This window comes from Rhinoraja longicauda, chromosome 4, assembly GCF_053455715.1.
Source record: "Rhinoraja longicauda isolate Sanriku21f chromosome 4, sRhiLon1.1, whole genome shotgun sequence".
In the NCBI taxonomy this organism is placed as follows: Eukaryota; Metazoa; Chordata; class Chondrichthyes; order Rajiformes; family Arhynchobatidae; genus Rhinoraja; species Rhinoraja longicauda.
This window is the reverse complement of record NC_135956.1, coordinates 57,831,422-57,852,263: the sequence shown is the minus strand read 5'-3', so window position 1 is coordinate 57,852,263 and position 20,842 is coordinate 57,831,422. Positions and strand designations below refer to the sequence as shown.

The window sequence follows — 20,842 nt, the reverse complement described above, 5'->3', positions numbered from 1 at the left end:
CTCTAGCCTCAGCCTGGAAGGAGTCTAACACACAGTTCAATGTCTCTCTGGTCTGAACTGGCACTGCCAAAGCTCTATGGATCTAATTATGGTGACATTTTTACTGAGCAGCAGACATCTGAAATGCAACAGGAGACATTATCCCTGAAAGCCCCTTGGTGGAAAAAGCTGCTGGCTACCAGCTCCCCCCAACCTTTCCTGTTCCTTCAGTTTCCAGCAAGATATCCAAATCTTCATATCCTTTCCTCATTCTCCTTGTCATGGTGTCCTCTGCGAGGAATGCATAGAAACAATGGAATATTGCAGATATTGTGGAGTCAGGACAAACTCCTTGAGTTTTTGGCATAAAACCCACTGCAGGTGTTGCAACCTCTGAAAACATCATTTAGAAGGGTCCCAACCCGAAACATTACCTATCCATGTTCCTCAGAGTTGCTGCCTGACTTGCTGAGTTACTCCAGCAACTTGTGTCCTTTTGTGTAAGTCATCACCTTGTTCCTTGTTTCTACTAATTTACTCAAATCAAATTTTTATAAAAATTAATCACCTGCTAACAAGTAACTGATGTTTACTCCAAATTTATTAGGTGGGGGAGAACCTTTCTCTCTGCGTTGTGAATATAAGTGTAGGAAGGAACTGCAGATGCTGGTTTAAACTGTAGATAGACACAAAAATCTGGAGTCACTCACCGGGTCAGACAGCATCTCTGGAGAAAAGGAATAGGTAATGTTTCGGGTCGAGACTCTTCTTCAGTCTTGTGAATATAAGTAGCTACGTTTTTGAATTCCGACGTGCTAGTTTCAACAGTAAGTCAGCTTTACACACTAATTCAATTAATTCAGTTCACTAATGAGTGGCTCAGTCTGAAGGTCTTGACCCGAAACATCACCCATTCATTGTCTCCAGAGGTGCTGCCTGTCCCGCTGAGTTACTCCAGCATTTTGTGTCTACCTTTGATTTAAACCAGCATCTGTAGTTCTTTCCTAACAAAACTAGAAAACAAAACTAGGCTAACAAAACTTGGTTAGAACATAAAAATAGAACAGCACAGCATAAGAACAGGCCCTTTGGCCCACAACATAGAAACATAGAAAACATAGAAAATAGGTGCAGGAGAAGGGCCGAATAGCCCTTCGAACCAGCACCGCCATTCAATATGATCATGGCTGATCATCCAAAATCAGTACACTGTTCCTGCTTTCTCCCCATATCCCTTGATTCCATTACCCTACGGGCTAAATCTAACTCTCTTGAAAACCATGATGCCAAGACCAACTCTTAGCTGCCTGCACGTAATCCATTCCCAGCATATCCATGTGCCTATCCAAAAGTCTCTTAATTGGCACTATCATATCTTCCTCAGCCACCACCCCCGCTGCGCGTTCCAGGCACTCTGGTTCTGAAGCAGCTTCCAACACATTGCTCTACAGCGCCCAAAAAAGATTATCACTCCTTAAAGGCATAATCTCACATGGCAGTCAATCACCAGTATCACGTATACTGCCTTGAGGAAATGAGTGGCTCCATGGCAGAATAACTTCACAATTGTAAATCTCTGTGCTTCCTCTCCTGGGTTGAGCTACTCTCCCAGAGTTGCCAGCCACACTTCCCCATGCATGAGCTACCAGGATATACTGGCTGCTGTAATGTGGATCACAATCAGAAAAGCCAGATCCACTTTCGCATTTGGCATGCTTTCGCCTGGAAATGATTCCTTACACAATTTAGTCTCCAAGTAAAATCAATTTCGAAAAACATCGAGCTAAAGAAAGATTATTGTGATCCAATGTTTAGGCAATGTGGCGCCACTTTTCCCGAGGAAACTGTATTGCTTAATGTGGTACTTCATGAAAACTGCATCATCAGGTATTGCGCGTACCATGTATGCTGGCCTAGAAATCAGTGTTAATGTAACTCCACAGGTTCTCGGTTAGAAGAGAGAAAAGTACAAGGTAGACACAAAATGCTGGAGTAACTCAACGGGACAGGCAGCATCTCTGGAGAGAAGGAATGGGTAACGTTTTGGGTCAAGACCCGTCTTCAGACCCGAAAGAAGTCTGAAGAAGGGTCTGAAGAAGGGTCTCGACCCGAAACATCACCCATTCCTTCTCTCCAGAGACGCTGCCTGTTCCGCTGTTACTCCAGCATTTTGTATCAACCTTCGATTTAAACCAGCATCTGCAGTTCTTTCCTACATGAAAAGTACAAGGTGTAGCATATGATGCAATAAAAGACCTGTAATGTTGGACACGAACATTCAATGAGGCAGAAAACTTGTCTCAGTTCTACAACTTAATTAAGTTGGTGTGATGGCACCACAAAAATAAAACTTTACATTTATTCCCAATTATCACCCATAAAATAAGTAGCTTTTTATCTCAATTTGTACCAAAATTTATTGAAGAGTGACTTTCCAGATTCCCAGGAAGTTAAAATGAAAAGTAATGAAATACCCAATAGCCAGCAAGTGGGGTGCATCAGCAGTGCTCAGGAAGTCTCATACCTGTTTGAGGATTTCTTGCTTCGACTTGCTCAGGTCTTCGTATTTGATCTTCCACTGCGATAAATCTGCTTCCAGTTTTTCAATCTGCCTTCCAAGAGTTGTTTTATCCCTGTGTGAAAAAATATTGAGAAAGAATTTTAGTTCAGTAAGGGAAGTGCAGCAAACAAGAATTGTGTACCATGAACACATATAAGCATTCAGTCTGAAGAAGGGTCTCGACCCGAAACGTCATCCATTCCTTTTCTCCTGAGATGCTGCCTGACCCGTTGGGTTACTCCAGCATTTTGTGTCTACCTTCGATTTGAACCAGCATCTGCAGTTATTTTCTTATAAGCATTCCAATATTTAAATAAATGCACGTATTTAATAGCAGTTTGAGTATGTCAATTTCATATGTGGTCGAAAGGAACAAAAAAAATAATGCTGGAAGAAATCAGTGAACACTCAGCATCTGTATCCTACAACAATTTACACCTCGAAGTACAAGGAACTGCAGATGCTGGAATCTTGAGCAAAACACAAAGTGCTGGAGGAACTCAGCAGGGCAGGCAGCATCTGGGCAGGAAATGGACAGGCAACATTTTGGGTCATGACCCTCTCTTCTGAAGAAGAATCTGAAGAAGGCTTCCGACCCAAAACATCGCCTATCCATTCCCTCCACAGATACTGTCTGACCCGCTGAATTCATCCAGCACTTCACTATTTGATCTGTTTACACCTTTTGCTTCCAAAGAAGTTGCTTTACCCGCTGAGATTTTCCAGCATTGTTTTTTGTTGTTTAGTTTAGTTTAGCTTAGAGGTACAGCGCGGAAACAGGCCCATTCGGCCCACTGGGACCGCGCTGACCAGCGATCCCCGCACATTAACACTATCCTATACCTACTGGGGACAATTTTTACATTTACCGAGCCAATTAACCTGCATACCTGTACATCTTTGGAGTGTGGGAGGAAACCGAAGATCTCTGAGAAAACCCACGCAGGTCACGGGGAGAACTTTCAAACGCCGTACAGACAGCATCCGTAGTCGGGATCGAACCCGGGTCTCCGGCACTGCATTCACTGTAAGGCAGCAACTCTACGCTGCGCCACCGTGCCGCCGTTGTTATTTAGAAATTTTGAAAAATTCTTCTAAAAATCAGTATCTGTCAAGGTATTGAATAATCAACATGCTTGGAGGAATCCATTCAAAAGTGCTAAATAAAAATTGTGCTTTTATGTGGTGCCTTTGACATTTGCAGTATGCTCCGAAGCAGTTCACAGTTAATTAAAAATTACTTGAAACAGGAGCTGCCTGAGAGACTGATTGGACAGTTCTTTCAAAGAGACAGCACAGATACAATGAACAAAAGCCTCCCTTTGAGGTATACAATCTTCTACACAAAGTGATATTTCCACAGTCAATCCAATTATGAGAACACAGAAAAGGTTGAAAATAAGTGATCTAGGTGTCCTTGTACACGAAACACAACAACTTCGTATACAGATACCTTAAATAATAGTAAAGCCAATGGCATAATTCCCTTTATTATAAGGGGTTAGAGTTAAGCAATTCTTTCTTCTCCCCACTCCCATCGGGCAGAAGATACAGAAGCTAGAAAGCACGCACAACCGAACTCGGGAATAGCTTTTTCTCTTTAGATTATCAAGCTTCAGAATGGTCCTTCTATAAGCTAGGATACAGTCCAATTCTTCTCAACATCATTGCAGGCTTATTGGACTTTACCTCTGGAATCGTTGTGTTATTATGTTGAGAACTATGTTCTGCACTCTGTATCTTTCCCTTTGCTCTAACTATCTAACACGGGCGGCCAGAGTGCAGGTAAGGGTCAGTGGTAGCGGCGGAAGGTGCAGCTTGGAAATGGCTGAGGAAGCTGTGCGGGCCAGTGCTGGCAGTAGAAGGTCAGGCCTGGAAGAGGCGCGAGCCGGGGTTGGTGAGGGCAGCCGGCGGTGTAAGTGGTGGGGGACGTGGCGCATGTAGCTGGTGCTGTAAGTGGCAAAGGGAGGCAGCGCGAGCTGGCATGCATGCGGCCAGCGCTGTAGGCGGCAGGGGATGCGGCGTAAGCCAGGGGTGGCACGGGTAGCTGGCGCTGCAAGCCGCAGAGGTAGGGGGTCGCCATCAGTAGGTCGGTCCACAACAACCAAAATCCATTATGAAGAGGCTATTAAAACAAAGGCTAACTGCATCTATATTTTTTTAATTAGCTGAGTATTGAGGACAGGCACAGAAGAAATTAGACTTGGAGCAGATCAATGCAGCTACACCTAAATACAGTTAAGGATAAAATCAATCAGATCCTCCAACATTGACCCAAGCAACAGACCAGAAAAGTCAGAATCTGGAAATCTCTCCCACATACTCAAGTACATAGTGATATTTACAGAATCATATCTTGCAGCCAAATCAAATGCACTCTCCTCTTCCATCACAATTCAGGGGTTCTCCCTGTTCCACCAACAGCAGTTTGAAAGAGTGGAGTAGGGAGCCCTTAATGACTCCAACGGAAATCTTACAGTGTCGTGGTATCAGACCAAACATTGGCAAACAAACCTCTTCCTGATTATCATCCAGTATCTCCCATTCTTCATCATCAAACACCATTTGGAAGAAGGTCTGAGAATGGCAAAGAAACTGAATGTTCCCCAATTGCAAGAATTCAATGCTAATCACCAGAAGTGGCACAGTACTAACATCAATGGGTCCTGACAAACAATTCTGATTGAACACAAGGAGCAAATGTTTGTTGTGAGTTTTTAACTCAATCCTGAACATTGTCTAGACCTTGCTGCAGGAAGGTTGGCCTACTTTACTTCCTTAGTAGTTGAGAGTGGAATTGACCAATCATCAACAGATATCTCTACTTCTGATGTTGTCACAAAAGTAATTGAGAAAGTTTGGGTCTTTCCTAAGTTGGCAAAGAGCCAAGGGATCTAGATGTCCCTAACAACGCCGGCGTTTATTGCCCATCCATATTTACCTTCGGGGTGAGACACCTCCTTCTACTGCCACATTCGTTCTGGTGAAGGTAAACCAACACTGCTGTTGAAATAAGGATCCAGAATCTAGACTCAGCAACTATGAAGGTCCAACGATATACTTCCAAGTCAGGATGGTGCTCCACAGTGGCCTTGGTGAAGAACTAAAGCATGTGAATTGTACAGTTACACTGCAGTTACTTGTGCTTGCTTGGGGGAAACAAATGTTTGGGGTGGATGCACCAGGTGCAAATCAAGACGGCTACTTTGTCATTCTTCAATTAAACGATGATAAAACTGAGGTAGTTGTTTTAGGAGCCAAAAAGGAACGATTAAAAGTCAGCGCTCAGCTTTAATCGGCAATGTTAAAAACCACGAACAAAGCCAGAAATCTTGGTATAGACATGGACTCAGACCTGAATTTCAACAGCCACATTAAGACAATTACAAAGTCAGCCAACTATGACCTTAAGAATATATCAAGGATTAAAGGACTTATGGCTCAGCAGGATTTGGAAAAACTTGTCCCTGCATTTATCTTCAGTAGACTTGACTACTGTAATGCTGTCTTTACAGGTCTCCCGAAAATATCGATTAGACAGCTGCAGATGATTAGGAATGCTGCTGCTCGAGTCCTCATTAAGACCAAGAAAGTGGATCACATCACTCCAGTTCTGAGGTCTTTACATTGGCTTCCAGTCTGTCAAAGAATTGATTTCTAAATACTACTGTTGGTTTATAAAGCACTGGATGGTTTAGGGCCAAAACACATTTCTGATCTTCTGCTCCATTATGAACCATCCAGACCTCTCAGGTCATCCGGGACAGGTCTGCTTTCTGTCCCCAGAGTCAGAACTAAACATGGAGCTGCAGCGTTTAGTTTTTATGCACCACATATATGGAACAAACTCCCAGAAAACTGCAGGTCCGCTGCAACTCTCAGTTCTTTTAAATCGAGGCTGAAGACTTTTCTGGTTTGACGCTGCCTTTTATTAAATCAAATAATGATTCATTTCTTACACTGCACTGTAACTTTTATTCTTGTATTTTATACCTGTCTTATTCTATTTTAGCTTGTGTTTATTTTCTATTATCTTTAATGACTGTTTTAATTGCTTTTAATTGCTCTTTAATGCTTTATGTAAATTGCCTTCTTGCTGAAATGTGCTATATAAATAATCTTGCCTTGCCTTGCCTGGCCTTTAATGGTATTCTGTACCTTGGGAGTTTGTGGAACCACACGTATTCAAGCAAGTGGACCCGTCTAAAGATGGGTCATGACCCGAAATGTCACCCATTCCTTCTCTCCATAGATGCTGCCTGTCCCGCTGAGTTACTTCAGCAATGTAAACCAGCATCTGCAGTTCCTTCCTACACGTATTCTGTGCCTTATAGATGACAGAAGGCTTTGGGTTGCAGGTCATTTGGCCCCCTGCTCCTTCTTCCATGTTTATTCTGACACAAAAAGATGCCATTCAATCTTTTTGGCCCACATCAGCCTCCAGAAAAGCAATGCAATCTATCCCCTAAATTTCCCGTACCCCTGCAACCTATTGTCTCTCAAATGTATGTCAATGCCCCATACATTTTTTGCCACTAATCTTCATTAAAGGGGTTGTTACAGTAACCAATTAACCCACCAACACATATTTGGGGTGTGGGTGGAAAATGATACCTAAAGGGGACACACTGGTAAGAGAGAGAGTGTGCAAATTCCACATCAGCCCCCAAGGTCGACATAAAACCTGTGTCTCTGGAGCTGTGAGCTTGCATCAGTTTCTGCTGCTCCACTCTGCTACCCTCATAGTGTTTATGTGGCAGATCTGTGCCCCAGATTATTGCTGGTGGAGAACTGGGTACTGGTTATGCTGTGGAATATCAAGGAATGAAATTCTCCTCCTCATTGCCTGACCCATTTGCCACATGAATATTATTCAGCCCATGCCTGAATGTTGCCTCACTCTTGCTGCATCTAGGCAATGAATTATTTTCATTGCTGAGGAGCTGTGAACCAATCTGAAGATTTGCAATCACCAGCAAACATCGCTACATCCGACCTTATGTTAAATGAAAGGTTATAGGTGAAGCAGCTGAAGATGTTTGGGCCCAGGACACCAGAAGGGAGTCATGATGATCAATTTCCAAAAGCCAAAGTTATTTTTCTTTGTGTAATTTATGAATCCAACAAGTGGAGTGTTTTCTCCTTGATGCCCATTGACTCAGTAACATCAGCGCTCCTTCATGCCACATTTGATCAAATGCTGCCTTGATGCCAAGGAAAGTCACCGTCACCTCACTTCTGGAATTCCGCCCTTTGGACCATGTTTGCATGAAGGTTATGAAGTCTGGAGCAGAATGATGTTGAGGAAAACCAAATCAAGCATCAGTGATTGCAGAGCAAGTTTTTTGAGAGCACACCCAATGACATCTCCTTGCAATTTGCTAATGATTTGAAACAAGTTCATTGGACCGTAATCAGCTGGACTTGTTCTGCTTTTCATGAACAGGACAAATCTGGGCAAACTTCCACCTTGTCAGGTACATGCCAGTGACGCAACTGCAGTAGAACAGCTTGGCTTGAGGCACGGCTTGTTCTGGAGCATAGGTCTGCAGTACTACAACTTGAATATTGTCTAGTCCCACACCCGTATGCTGTGGAGTTTTAACCTGATCCATTGAAAGTGGGATCACGGAGCCCTGCCAACTACATGCTGTTTTTGTTGTTGCAGCTTCACCAGCTCCTTGCGTAGTTATTCGTGGTGCTGCTTCCGATGAAACTGGGATTGATCCCCTGACCTGACTGTCTTGACAGAGTGAGTGATACGCTGGTCCCCGAGGTTCGATTTTTTTTACTGGTGTACGTTTCTGCTGCTGATGTTTCACAGTGTGTTGTGGATGCCCAATATTGATCTGCCAGACCTGTTCTGAGCCTTTTTCACCTAGCGTGAATGTAGTCAGAATTATAGAGCATGAAAATAGGCCCTTCAACCAAATTCATCCATGCCGACAAAACTGCCTCCCTGAGCTAGTCCCATTGGCCTGTGTTTGGCCCTATCTATACACCTGTCCAACTCTCTTTTAAATGCTGTTATTGTACCTGCTTCTTGCACCTCCTCTGGCAGCTCATTTTATACTCCCACTACTCTGAGAGTGAAAAACATGCCCCCTCAGTTCTTCAAATATTTTCCCTCTCATCTTAAAACTCTAACTCTGTCCTCCAGTTTTAGATTCCTCCCTCCTGGGGAAAGGGCTGTGACAATCCACCTTATCTATGACCCTCATGATTTTACAATACCACACAATACAATGAAGGATATCCTCATTTCAAATAGGACTTCATTGGAGTCATTTCTATGAATGCTGTCATGGACAGATGCATCTGCCATTAGGTCAAATGTGGAGGACAGGTTCAAGGAAGTTTATCTCTTGTGTTTGTTTGTCCCAGACCCTGTCGGGCACCGTCTCCTTCAACATTCAACCAGCTTAGTCAATGATAATGCAACAAGCCATTCCTCGTGATGGACATTAAAGTCCCCACTCAGAATATATTCCTGCTACCTCAAGTGCTTTTTGAAATGTTGTTCATTATGGATGAGTACTTATTCAACAGGTGACAAGAACACGGTAAATAACAATCAGGATTTAGTTTAGTTTATTGATACAACACAGAAACAGGCCCATCGACCCACCGAGTCCACGCCGACCAGCTATCCCCGCACACTAACACTATCCTACACATACTAGGGACAACTTACAATTTTGCCAGCCAATTAGCCTACAAACCTGTATGTCTTTGGAGTGTGGGAGGAAACCGGAACACCAGGAGAAAACCCATGCCGGTCACATGGGGAACGTACAAACTTTACAGACAGCACCCATAGTCAGGATTGAACACATGTCTCTGGCGCTGTACAGCAGCAACTCTACTGCTGTGTCATCATGCCAGTCTTAAAGATAGTTAAGATCTCCAATTTAGAGTTCCACATTAGTGTTCTTCTAAAACTGTACCCACCTTTAGAGGGACCAGGGCACCTTTATCTCCATCTTCATCTCTATCCTACCCTGAAGGTCCAAAGTCAGGACTGAATTCAAAATCTGGCTTCCTTGCTCCCATGATCTGCTACCATGAAACATCATGAGGTCTGGAGTCAACATTGGGGGCTCACAGATGTTCCTCTTGCCTATGTGCCACTGTACCTTTTCCTCCGCAGGCAAGTCCTGCCAGTGACTTACTCAGGAACTATGATGGAAGAGAATGACACACTGTGTAAAATATTAATTCTGTCAGTTTTGCCATGGCAGCTGCTGCTTGACAAATCTGTGGAAAATCTCTCCAGATTTAAACACCACCATCCCGATTCTTGTAAGGAGAACTTGTAGCTGACTATGTAACCCACTGAGTTCCTCCAACTGGCTGGGAATTACTTCACTCTGTCTATTTGGTACCTGTCTCGGTGCCGACAGTCTATCTAGTTTTATTCTCCTTTCTTTAACACAATTGAATGCTAGGCCACTGCACAGGACACTTAAGAGTATCACATTCTGCCTATCTGGAGTTACATACAGGTCAGGCCAGACAAAGATGGCAGGTTTCCTTGCCAAATTACATTAGTAAGCAAGGATTAGTATGATAATAATCTGTTACTATCACAGTTAGCTTAAAAAAATCTGTTTTAGGAATAAAGTCTTGATGATAAACCATAAATTTAAATTCCACAACCGTCATAGTGGTGAACTCATATCTCTCAATTGTCAGTCCAGGATTTTGTGCAGGCAGACAGCTAGTCATTCAAAATCAAATTTCACAGGTTGACAGTTCATTTTTCATGCCATTTCTCAAATAAAGATCACCAGTTATTGATCCCACAACAGAAGGCCAACATAAAATATATTCAATAGTAATACATAAACAATAATTTCTGAACAAATTCAGTTTAATAGCATCTAGCTCTATAAAAGCTGTGGGTGGACCTCTCCAAGTTGTGGATCATCGGCAGAAATGTGAATAAGAACATTTGAAAAGCAATAAATTAATTTTAACACCAGCAACATGTACACTGCCTTCAAAAGTACAGAATCCAAGTAAAAGTACTTCGGACAATGCCTATAAAAAAAAGTTAGGTTAGAGTTATGTTTCTGTAGATTCCCACCACCCCTCATCCCCAGTCAACAAGATCGTGTCAATGGATTCTGAACTACCAAGGTATCTCCAAGTTGGCTCCATTATATCCTGTCGAAAACAGGGTTTGAAATCTAATCTGTCTTCAGCATTGCTTTGAATCTCCCCAGCTATTACTTGCTGATCTTATTGATAAAATGCCTGAAGCAGGTCCCCAGATCGCAATATTTCTTGCAGCTACTTGATAAGTGTATATGGTCACTAATACTATCTATTCCTTGGATACAAGCCAGGCATTGCATCATAAAGTATTGATTTAAACATGCCTGGGATAGCTATCTCTATGTGGATCTCAGTAAACGTAAGGTATTTGAATCTTTTCGCTTGCATCTGTCTTTCTCCTTTGTCCAACATTATCACTCAAAACCAATTCAATACAATCTCATAAATTTCCACCTAATGCACCACCTAACGCAGCGCAACATTTTGATATTTTTAGTACATTCAAATGTCCTTTCTGTAAATGTTTTTTCAAGCAATATATGCATGTTTTTATGCCTTTATGCATGAATACTTTCATATTTCGTGTGGGGTTTTTTTCATCATCAAAAATTTGCTTATAAACCTGGTGCCAGCTTCGTTCTACATGTCATCCTATTATGGTGTTTAATGACAGATGAAAACTGAGGAGCTACATCTTGCTATTATATGCTTCTTGGAAGCAGGTTTCTGCATCACTGCTTCCACAAAATGATTAACTTTTCCGCTTTTTGGAATATGCAGACAAAATGACAGTGAAATAGTTCTGGAAAGAACATTTTTCATGTTCTGGAATCTGCCTATACCATGCTGCTTCGGTTCCTGGATTTGAAATAAATTGATCTAATTCTCAGAGTACAGTAATAAGGAAATATGCATCGTTGTACTCTTGCTGATCCAGTGCTTTAATTAGTCTATCTTACATTTATTAGTTATTTACAGGTCATGAATTGCCCTTCAAAGACAATCAATTATTGCTTATCCCCATTGCCCTGGAGGAGAATTTTTTTTTTTTTTTCATTTTCTTCACCTTTAGACATAGATTGCTTCTGGTCCAGTTCATTGTGATTGGTGCTAGGATTAAATGTGTTCATATTTTATTAATCAATGCTTTCCTGGACTGCCTAGAGCTATATTGATCTCTGACAATAAATGGTACAAATTATAAATTCCTTATATTTCATTGATTATAATCTATCTTCTGAAATTGAACTTATTGATAACAATGCTTGGCCGATGAGCATGGTCCACAATGAAGGTAATATACTAATCAACTACATTTCTCCTGACATGCCTGAAAGTACACTAAAAGCACCAATTCTAACCAGGCCCAAGTATTACGCAGCAACCTTTTCTCCCCCACTCCAAATTTCTTAAAATGATCACAGAGGCACAGACCCTCAGTCTGAAGAAGGGTCTCGACCCGAAACGTCACCCATTCCTTCTCCCCTGAGATGCTGCCTGACCTGCTGAGTTACTCCAGCATTTTGTGAATAAATACCTTCGATTTGTACCAGCATCTGCAGTTATTTTCTTACACAGAGGCACAGGAAACTGCAGATGCTGAAATCTTGAGCAAGACACAAAGTGCTGGAGGAACTCAGCAAGTTAGGCAGCATCCGTGGGGGAATGAACAGAGGATTTTTGGGTGAACATCCTGTTACATTGGGTTACATCATGTTACGGTGTTGATTTTTTTGGACATTTTTATGAAGTCATGATGGTAATAGGAGGACCAAATGCACAGAGGATCAAAAGGAAGCATCCTCCGTCCACTCACTCCACTGATGCTGCCTAACCCACTGAGTTCCTCCAACATTTTTGTTTTGCTTTTAAATGACCATTTACAAGTGGGATTTGGATGGTTTTTACATAGACCATTTACTCTTACTGTTCTGGCTTTGCTGAAATTATGGGAAACCTAGTTATGAAATCATTCCTGAATGTACAAACTGGTTTAGGGGCAGAGGTTAAGTATTCTCATGTAACGATGGTCCATGTAATTTCAATTACTTGAAATAATTTATTTCAATCATTTATTACCACTATTAAAGGATTTGCACAAATGTTACAATTTTAATGAAGAATATGTAGGTGATCTTTCCGAAAGCAAGTTGCAAATAATTCAACCTCTCAAGGGGAAGGATATTCCACGGAACTAATCAGAATCTCAAAATTGGACAGGCACATGGATAGGAAAGATTTAAAGGGACAAGGCCCAAATGTGGGCAAATGGACTAGCTTAGATGGGGCATCTCAATCAGCACGGACGGTTTGGGTCAAAGGGCCTGACTCCATGCTGTATGATTCTATGACTCTAAAATTGATGGTTTTATTGCTGTTAATTATTTAATTATGAATATACTTTTTCTGTTGCTTATTAAGAAAACGTTAGTTTGTTCCTAACGGTCATAAACCAAGGGAGCCTTCTGCATGTAGGATTCAGTGATTAAAGTATTAAATTTGCTTTGTCAAAGTATATATGGAAGATCCAAAAGTATGATCTACCATTGCCATTGAATTTAATTCACAAATTACCCTACCGTCTGTGGTCTTTTAAGGGGTCTGCAATACATTTGATCCTCCTAAGACCATCACCACTGTCCACAAAAAAAAACCTGTAACGTGATGTAACCCAAGGTTGGAATCTGCTATTAGCGGTCACTATGGGATCACCCGATAGAAATTTAAAGCAAAGATGTTCATTTCTTATCTTCTTGACTGCCTTATGGATCCATCTCAGAGTACTTCATAGTATTTTCAAAACAATGCCATCTACCCTTAGAGAAGTGTGTACAGAGCAAGATCCCAAATCTCGATATTGTAATTCCACAAAGCTTGGTTGGCTGTTGCTGAGACAATGGCCAGCAATATGGCTGAATCATTAAGATGGTGGTATCTGTGTGCGGCAGAGACCCGGGTTCCAGTCTACCTATGGGTGCTGTCTGTACGGAGTTTGCATGTTCTCCCTGTGACCGCATGGGTTATCTCCAGAGAGTGCTCCAGTTTACTCCCACATTCCAAAGATGTGCAGGTTTGTAGGTTAATTGGCATCTGTAAATTGTCCCGAGTGTGTAGGATAGAACTGCACCTAGTGTAGGGTGATGCTGGTTGGCATGGACTCAGTGGGCTGAAAGGCCTGCTTCCACACTGTACCTCTAAACTAAACCTAATGTTCCTTTTCAAATCCTAATTCCACCTCCCCTCTGATGTGGAAGTTACAGAAAATGTATGCATTCACCTCTTACTTTCCTATCCTTTTTATCCATAGGTCTTTTCATAGATCCTCTCTATCACAGACCCATGTCCCATATTAGGCCCGGGGGGCGCTGTAGGCCCGGACGCTGTAAGCTCGTGCAGTGTAGGTCTGGACAGTGTAGTAGGAAAAAAACTGCAAATGCTGGTTAAAATCTGTGTCTACCTTCCGGGCAGTGTAGGTCCGGACAGTGTAGGTCCGGAGGCCCGGGCGCTGCCTAACGGTGGTTGCGTATCAACCCACCTCCCTGCCCGGGCGGGCGCCATTGGTGAAGCAGGAGCACGTGGCCGCTGGCTGGATGAGGTCACATGGGGTGCGGGGCGGTGACATAACCCTTTGTCCCTTATTTGGGAGTGAGGAAGTTGGCAACCCTAGTGGGAACAGCTCACGAAAGATAGAATACTAGTGCACAAGGGTAGTTGATTTATGTATGTACTGCAGAATGAATTAATTTACACATTTGTTTAGAATTTCTATCTTGGGGTGTTATTGCAATTCATGCTCATAAGTTCTAGGAGTAGAATTAGGCCATTCAGTCCATCAAGTCTACTCTGCCATTCAATCATGGCTGATCTATCTTTCCTTCTCAACCCCTTTCTTCTGCCTTCTCCTCATAACCCCCGACACCCGTACCAAATTAATATTGGCAGAGAGAGGATGATCAGGGAGTGATGATTTCAGCAACAGTTCAAAGTCAATGGGCATAGCTGACTGACACAAAACAAACACATACACCACTGATGTATGATTAGGTGATCGGACACAAGCCTGCATGATTCACTACCTTTAATAAAACATTCATTGGATGCTGGGGGAGTGGAGTCATTTTTTGTTGCATACTGGGGTGAAGGAAGCTGACAACCAGTGGTGGTACTTTAAACATCCTGCACAATGGCCTGATATTCTAGCAAAGCTGGTCTCTCAATCTGAAATTCTCTGGAAAAAAGAATGAAATATTGTTGGCTTTCTTTGCCAACAGTACCAGAGTATCCTCAGTCCCTAAACACCAATGTCTCATAAATTTTGAGCTTTTGTAATTACCTCATATTCTGGACATGCATGAACAAATACATTGCAACAGTTGTTTTGGTTGCTTGCGGCAATATGAGTTCCAGTTCTGTTCCAGTAGTGGCTGCAGCAAGTAATAAATTTCAGTGTTTACATTGTTATTGTTCAGACCTGTTATTCCTTGTTGAGTTCCAATTGGAGTTGCTTCCCAAACACCCATGCATATTCTGCCTTCTATCAAAAGCCTTTCACCTCCTTTGTTTTCCTCGTCCAGCAACTTTGTTTATATCTGTGTACGTTTCCTTCCAGTCATGCTGCTTTCAACTCTCTGTGTATTACAATCTGAAATAATTATGGGGAGTACCAAGCAGCTATGGAATTATAACCACAGACCAAATAAATCAATGAATAACCTGTAATTAGTTGGTCCCTTTAAATGGCCGTGGTGGCAGAGACTCCTGAATACTTGTTCAGCTGAATACTGTTCAACTGGGAGCAATAACCTGATCATTGGGCTTCAAATGGAGGCCACAAAACCATTTTAGTTACTGATTGACAATATAGTCTACCAGACTGATTGGTAGGATGGGAGAGAAGGTGGTGAGGTTGAGTATCTGAAGGTCATGGAGTGGTCAGAGCCTGAGACCAATTAGTACACTGGGCTAATCAGAGGCTCCAACCCTCTGATCAACATGATGTTTCCCCATTGCTGGTGTGACAATCTGTGAAATCCTTGTTATACTGAGTCAGCAGTGCTGAACATGCCCGGCATCGAATGCCCAAAACAGACAGCTGACTCCATGCTCTGACATGGCAGAAGACTATCAGGTAAGCAGAGAAAGAATTCAAGGATGTGACTTCTGGAAATCCCTAACACCTGACCACTCAAAGTGGAGAGGAAGTAGGTGCACAAAGAGGCTCTGCGTGGGTAGCGGAAGGAGTGGACTACCTTGCAAACTACTCACTCACTTGCCCAATCAGTCATCAGTCATCAGTCACCAGCTGTTACATGTGAGGAAGAGTCGTGGTTCCACAATCACCTCATGAAACACAACAGTACCTCAAAACCAGAGTGTAAGTCATCCTTGAATCCAAGAGATTGCCTAAGAAACAGGAAGAATGACAAACTTGTGCGCCCATTATGGAGACTAAAATTTTAAGGCCAAATATTAATCTAATAATGACTAATAAGTAATGTTACAGAGACATATCTCTAATCTGTATAAGTGGTTAAACTAAAAGAAATGAGACTGTTACCCAAGATTGTTAAAATTGTTTGCAACAAAAAAACAAGTCATTTTCAGATTTAGGAAAGCCTCCAGCTTGATGCGATTTTTGACCTTGCCTTCTCAATGGGTGGAACAAGAGCTGTTACCATGACATTTTACTTTTGCATTTTTCAGATACTGTCTCCTCCACATGGAGTAATTTTGGCCTCACGACATACTTCAAAATGCCTTTTTCAGTCGACTTAGGAAAAGAGCAACTAGTATTTTCACAATAACATGATTAAAAACTGTGTCTAATATGCAATGTAGCAGAGGGTTACAGAGATGAGCAATGACAACAATGTTTTAAGGGGATTTATCTAGTAATGGACTATCAGAATGGATTTCCATCAGTTTGTAAATGGTCTCAAGCCCTCAAGTATAAAACAGTCCAACTCATTCCCCGATACATATTTTCAAATACAAGTCCTATTTCACTAAGCTTTTGGAAACTTTATTCCATGCTGGAACTGTCTTTCAAAAGGTAATATCCCTGATCTGAACCCGTTTTGTGCAATATTATGATGTAGTACTCATAACAGGCCATAGCAATTGCTGATTCATTTGCACAAAATTGTAGATATGCAGCTCAAAGCTTTCTACCCAGAATATGGACTGTGGAGCACTCCCTTGAAGAATTTATTCGCAGGAGATTCCGAAAAGTACATTAATATTTTGTGATCCAGAAATGATAGCACCGCTGACATTTCATTCATTGACATTTTCTGTCTTCATATTATGCTCCTTTGAATTAAGTTTAGGTTTATATTTGTCACATGTCCTGAGGTACAGTGAGAAGCTTTGTTTGTCTCACTCAGACTCCTATTTCTCCCCTCCCATTACATTCCTTTCTCTGGCTTCACAATTTGCTACACTTCAATCTTGTCTCACACTTTCTGCTTTTATCTCTGGCCTTTATTCCAACTATCTGCCTATCAAACCCCACCTCCCCTGTTTCCACCTATTAAGTCCCATGATTTGTCCTGCATCATCTCTCTTCCAGTTTTTCTTCCCTCCCCTACAATCTGAAGAAGGATCCGGCCCCGAAATGCCCCCTATCCATGCTTTTCCAGAAATGCTGCCTGACCCGCTAATTTATTCCTGCACTTTCTGTTCTGTCAGATAATACTAGACATGAATACAATCAAGCAAACTCAAGAACTGAAGATAGAGCAAAACGAAAAATATAGGGTGCAGAATATAGTTCTCAGCATTGTAGCATTACAGCTCCAGAGAAAAAGTTTAACAAGAGCAATGAGGTCGGCTGGAGAATCAGGACTGTACCCCAGCTTATAGAAGGCACACTCTTTCCCTTTAGGCGGTCTCATTCAGCCTTCCCAGGATCTATGGGCAGCTTGACAGACACTTCCAATATTACCAGTTAGCAACCAAGAGAGAAACCTGCTCAATTCAGGGTGACTCCTCATATTAATTCACCCTGTGGTGAACTACTTGATATTCGCTCAGCGCCATCTCCAAACAAATAGCGGAATGCAGGATATTGCTTTGTGTGATATAAGTGGGGTGAAGCCACATTATACTTTATAAGAGGCACACAGTCTTTTGCACATTTGAACTCCATAATCTGTCACTGTCAATGTTCATTCTACAATATTAATCTGAGGCAATGTAAATATGGTAATCCACATTTGGAGGAAATGAAAAAATATGCTTCATTCATCATTTAAGCTGAAGTGACTCTAAAAAAATGTTTTTATTTCTGATGAAATTTAATGCATGTCAGATGCTCAGGGGTTAACTTTATGAACTTTGACTTTGGCAGAATATGACTGCAGTGTCAGAATAGTTGGACTTGTCTGACTATTTGGCACAGTTAAACAAAGTGGTATGAAATATTATTAGCAAGCTGATAGTTCTTTCCCCCAAGTGATAAGATATTGCGGAAGTCATCAGTCTCTTTCACTGAAATCAATTCTCATTTTAAATTTTTGGACAATGTCATAGTTGGAAACTGCTAAGTGCTCTATTTCCTACATAATTAGCCATTGATTTCCAAAGTACACTCGGTATTACCAATTGTGGCACTATTAGTACAATTTCAATTAAATAGAATTGAAGCAAAACTTATAAAATTATCCTCGAGCTTCGCCGACAAAGAAAAGTAAATATATTTCTCTTTGCTGAAAGAAAAGATTAATCTATGGAAAAAACATCTGACGTCAAGCTTTAATACTACAATGCACTCAAAAATATATGTTATCACAGTCACAAATCTATTTTCCACCTGCAATATTTTTGCATTCACCTTGAGCTTTTGGGTTTCCCATGTGAATACTGAAGCCTAACAAAATATTTAAAAATAAAGCCATTCAATGTTCATCTGTGCATTTAAATGTTTGGGAAAGGAGCAAGGCATTTAGTATAAGAAGATAACTGCAGATGCCGGTACAAATCGAAGGTTTTTATTCACAAAATGCTGGAGTAACTCAGCAGGTCAGGCAGCATCTCGGGAGAGAAGGAATGGGTGACGTTTCGGGTCGAGACCCTTCTTCAGACATTTAGGATAGCTAAAGGCATTTAGGATAGCTTCCCAGAATAAACACAAAATATGGCGACTGAAATAGCCTTTGCACATTTACCCATCTTTGCCTGATCTCTGCAGGAAAGAGACACAAAGACACCATTTTTGGGGGTAACCAGCTGGAATGGTTATGTGGCTAAGATACATATTAGCCACAATCTATTCAAATAGCTGAACAAGCAGAGCAGTTAAATGGTTTATTCTTGTTCCTATGTGTAGCGGCAACTTTAGCCTTCCCGATAACGTCCCAAAGCTTATCGTTGACGAAGGAGGGGAGCAATATTTCTTGACAACAGAGAGATCTTCACGATGTTGCAGTTTAGTTAGTCGTTTATTGAAGTAACAATACAAAACAAATTAATATATCTCCTGTCGTGAATTGTTTGTTTGACTTGTTTGTTAAGAACTTAGAATCTCACCGTCACTCCTTCATATCTTGTTAGTGGCTTAGTAAAACCCTATCAGGCTACAAGCGTAACTGCCGCATTACGTAAATGTTGGCCGAATTATACTCATAATCTGACTCCTCCCATGGCTCCTCCCAGTCCATATATGTAAGATTAGTATTATCTCACGACAACCCCCTGGTGTCCAAAAAAATACAGCAGGATACAAAGAGTATAACAATATGCTAAGATAGCTAATAAACACAAAATGGCTCCTAAACTATGTATGAATGGTATACAAAGCATTCTTGCCTAGAGCGTCCTTAGAATCATGCACAACAGACTAATGATTGTTCAATTTATTTTCCACCTGCAATGGTTTTGCATTCACCTTGATCTTTTGGTTTCCCATGTGAACACTGAAGCCTAAAAACATGACTGTATTCCTGGCTACCAAGTACATGGGATAGACATGTGGTTAAACACAACAGCATTTCCAACGGACACTGGTGGAAGAATAGTAGAAATTATAATACATACAGATGAAAAGAAATCCAGAACTGCAATACATATGGGACCCATAAGGAATCAGAGGAAGAGTGGCCTATATGACCTGTCAAGCCTGATCTAACAGCAAATATGGTCATGGCTGATCATCGATAGAAACTCCATTTTCCTACCCCATCCCTTTATTTTGTGATGATATTAATGGCCAAGAGTTCATCATTTTCAGTCTTAAATAAAAGCAACGATTCTCCGTCCAGAATAAGTGACTATTAAGCGACCGCAACCACTTAAGTAGGAAATTCATTTTAACCTGTGAGAGTGCAGGTTGACCCAAATTGCAGGATTTGTTCCTATCTTTTAGATCAACAATTTAGAGTCAAATGGACATAATTCTCAGAAATACCTGTAGTCCCCATGACATCTTTGTAATCCAACCTGAGTCTACAAAGTCAATCTACTTGGGGCATAACAGAACCAAAACAATCTACTGGCTCATCTGCAACTTAAACTGAAGAGTAGAATACATAATATCCTCTGTAATGGAAACTTCCAGACTTTTCCAGTAAATTATTTTCTAATTGCCATTACTACACAGGGAGTTGGAGTGATAGTACGCAAACCCCAACAGAACAGATCTTCCAGTCGTTTTTCCAGTTTAATTAGTTGTTTATTGAAGTAGTTGTACAAACAAGGAGATGAAATACCAGGCTTTACTTATTTCGCATACATGTTGTAGCTGGCTGCTCTGACCCTGGTCTGGTCTCAGGTCTCCAGGTCTTTTCCAGGTTTGTTCCCCCGTCTGCTCACATGTCTGGTAAGAACTGTATACTCTCCTTCCCTGCATCTGCCCACTCCCAGTCCCTTATGCCCATATATATATATACACCACCCTGTTCATCTAACGACTGCCCTCAAGTGTCCAAAATAATACGGCAAGATATATCTATACAAAATAATATAATATGCCAACAGTAACTGGTCTAAACATAAATGGCTCTGACATCCTCTACATTGATCATCTTTGAGAATCAGTGGAGCAAATCTTTCAGGGAAATCCAAACCTTTTCATTTTTTCATAATGCAATTCAAGGTATCATTCAATGAGACATCATGAAGGATGAGTGAGAATTAATAATCTCGCCTCCCTTTATGTTTGTAAGAGACAGTTACTGTAACTGAATAAATTTACCCTAATGTAGATTCTTCAACTCGTGTGCACAAACACCAGTAAAAGCCAAT

General features: G+C 41.4%; 1 protein-coding gene across 1 annotated transcript in view; it reads right to left on the bottom strand.

The window, feature by feature from the left end:
• The window catches only part of LOC144593165 (coiled-coil domain-containing protein 102A-like), a 349,183-nt gene that overhangs the window by 302,051 nt on the left and 26,290 nt on the right, over nucleotides 1-20,842 (bottom strand). The window contains exon 3 of the mRNA XM_078398649.1: nucleotides 2,504-2,612. Coding sequence (XP_078254775.1) covers nucleotides 2,504-2,612 — 109 coding nt within the window. The remainder of the gene's footprint in view (nucleotides 1-2,503; nucleotides 2,613-20,842) is intronic.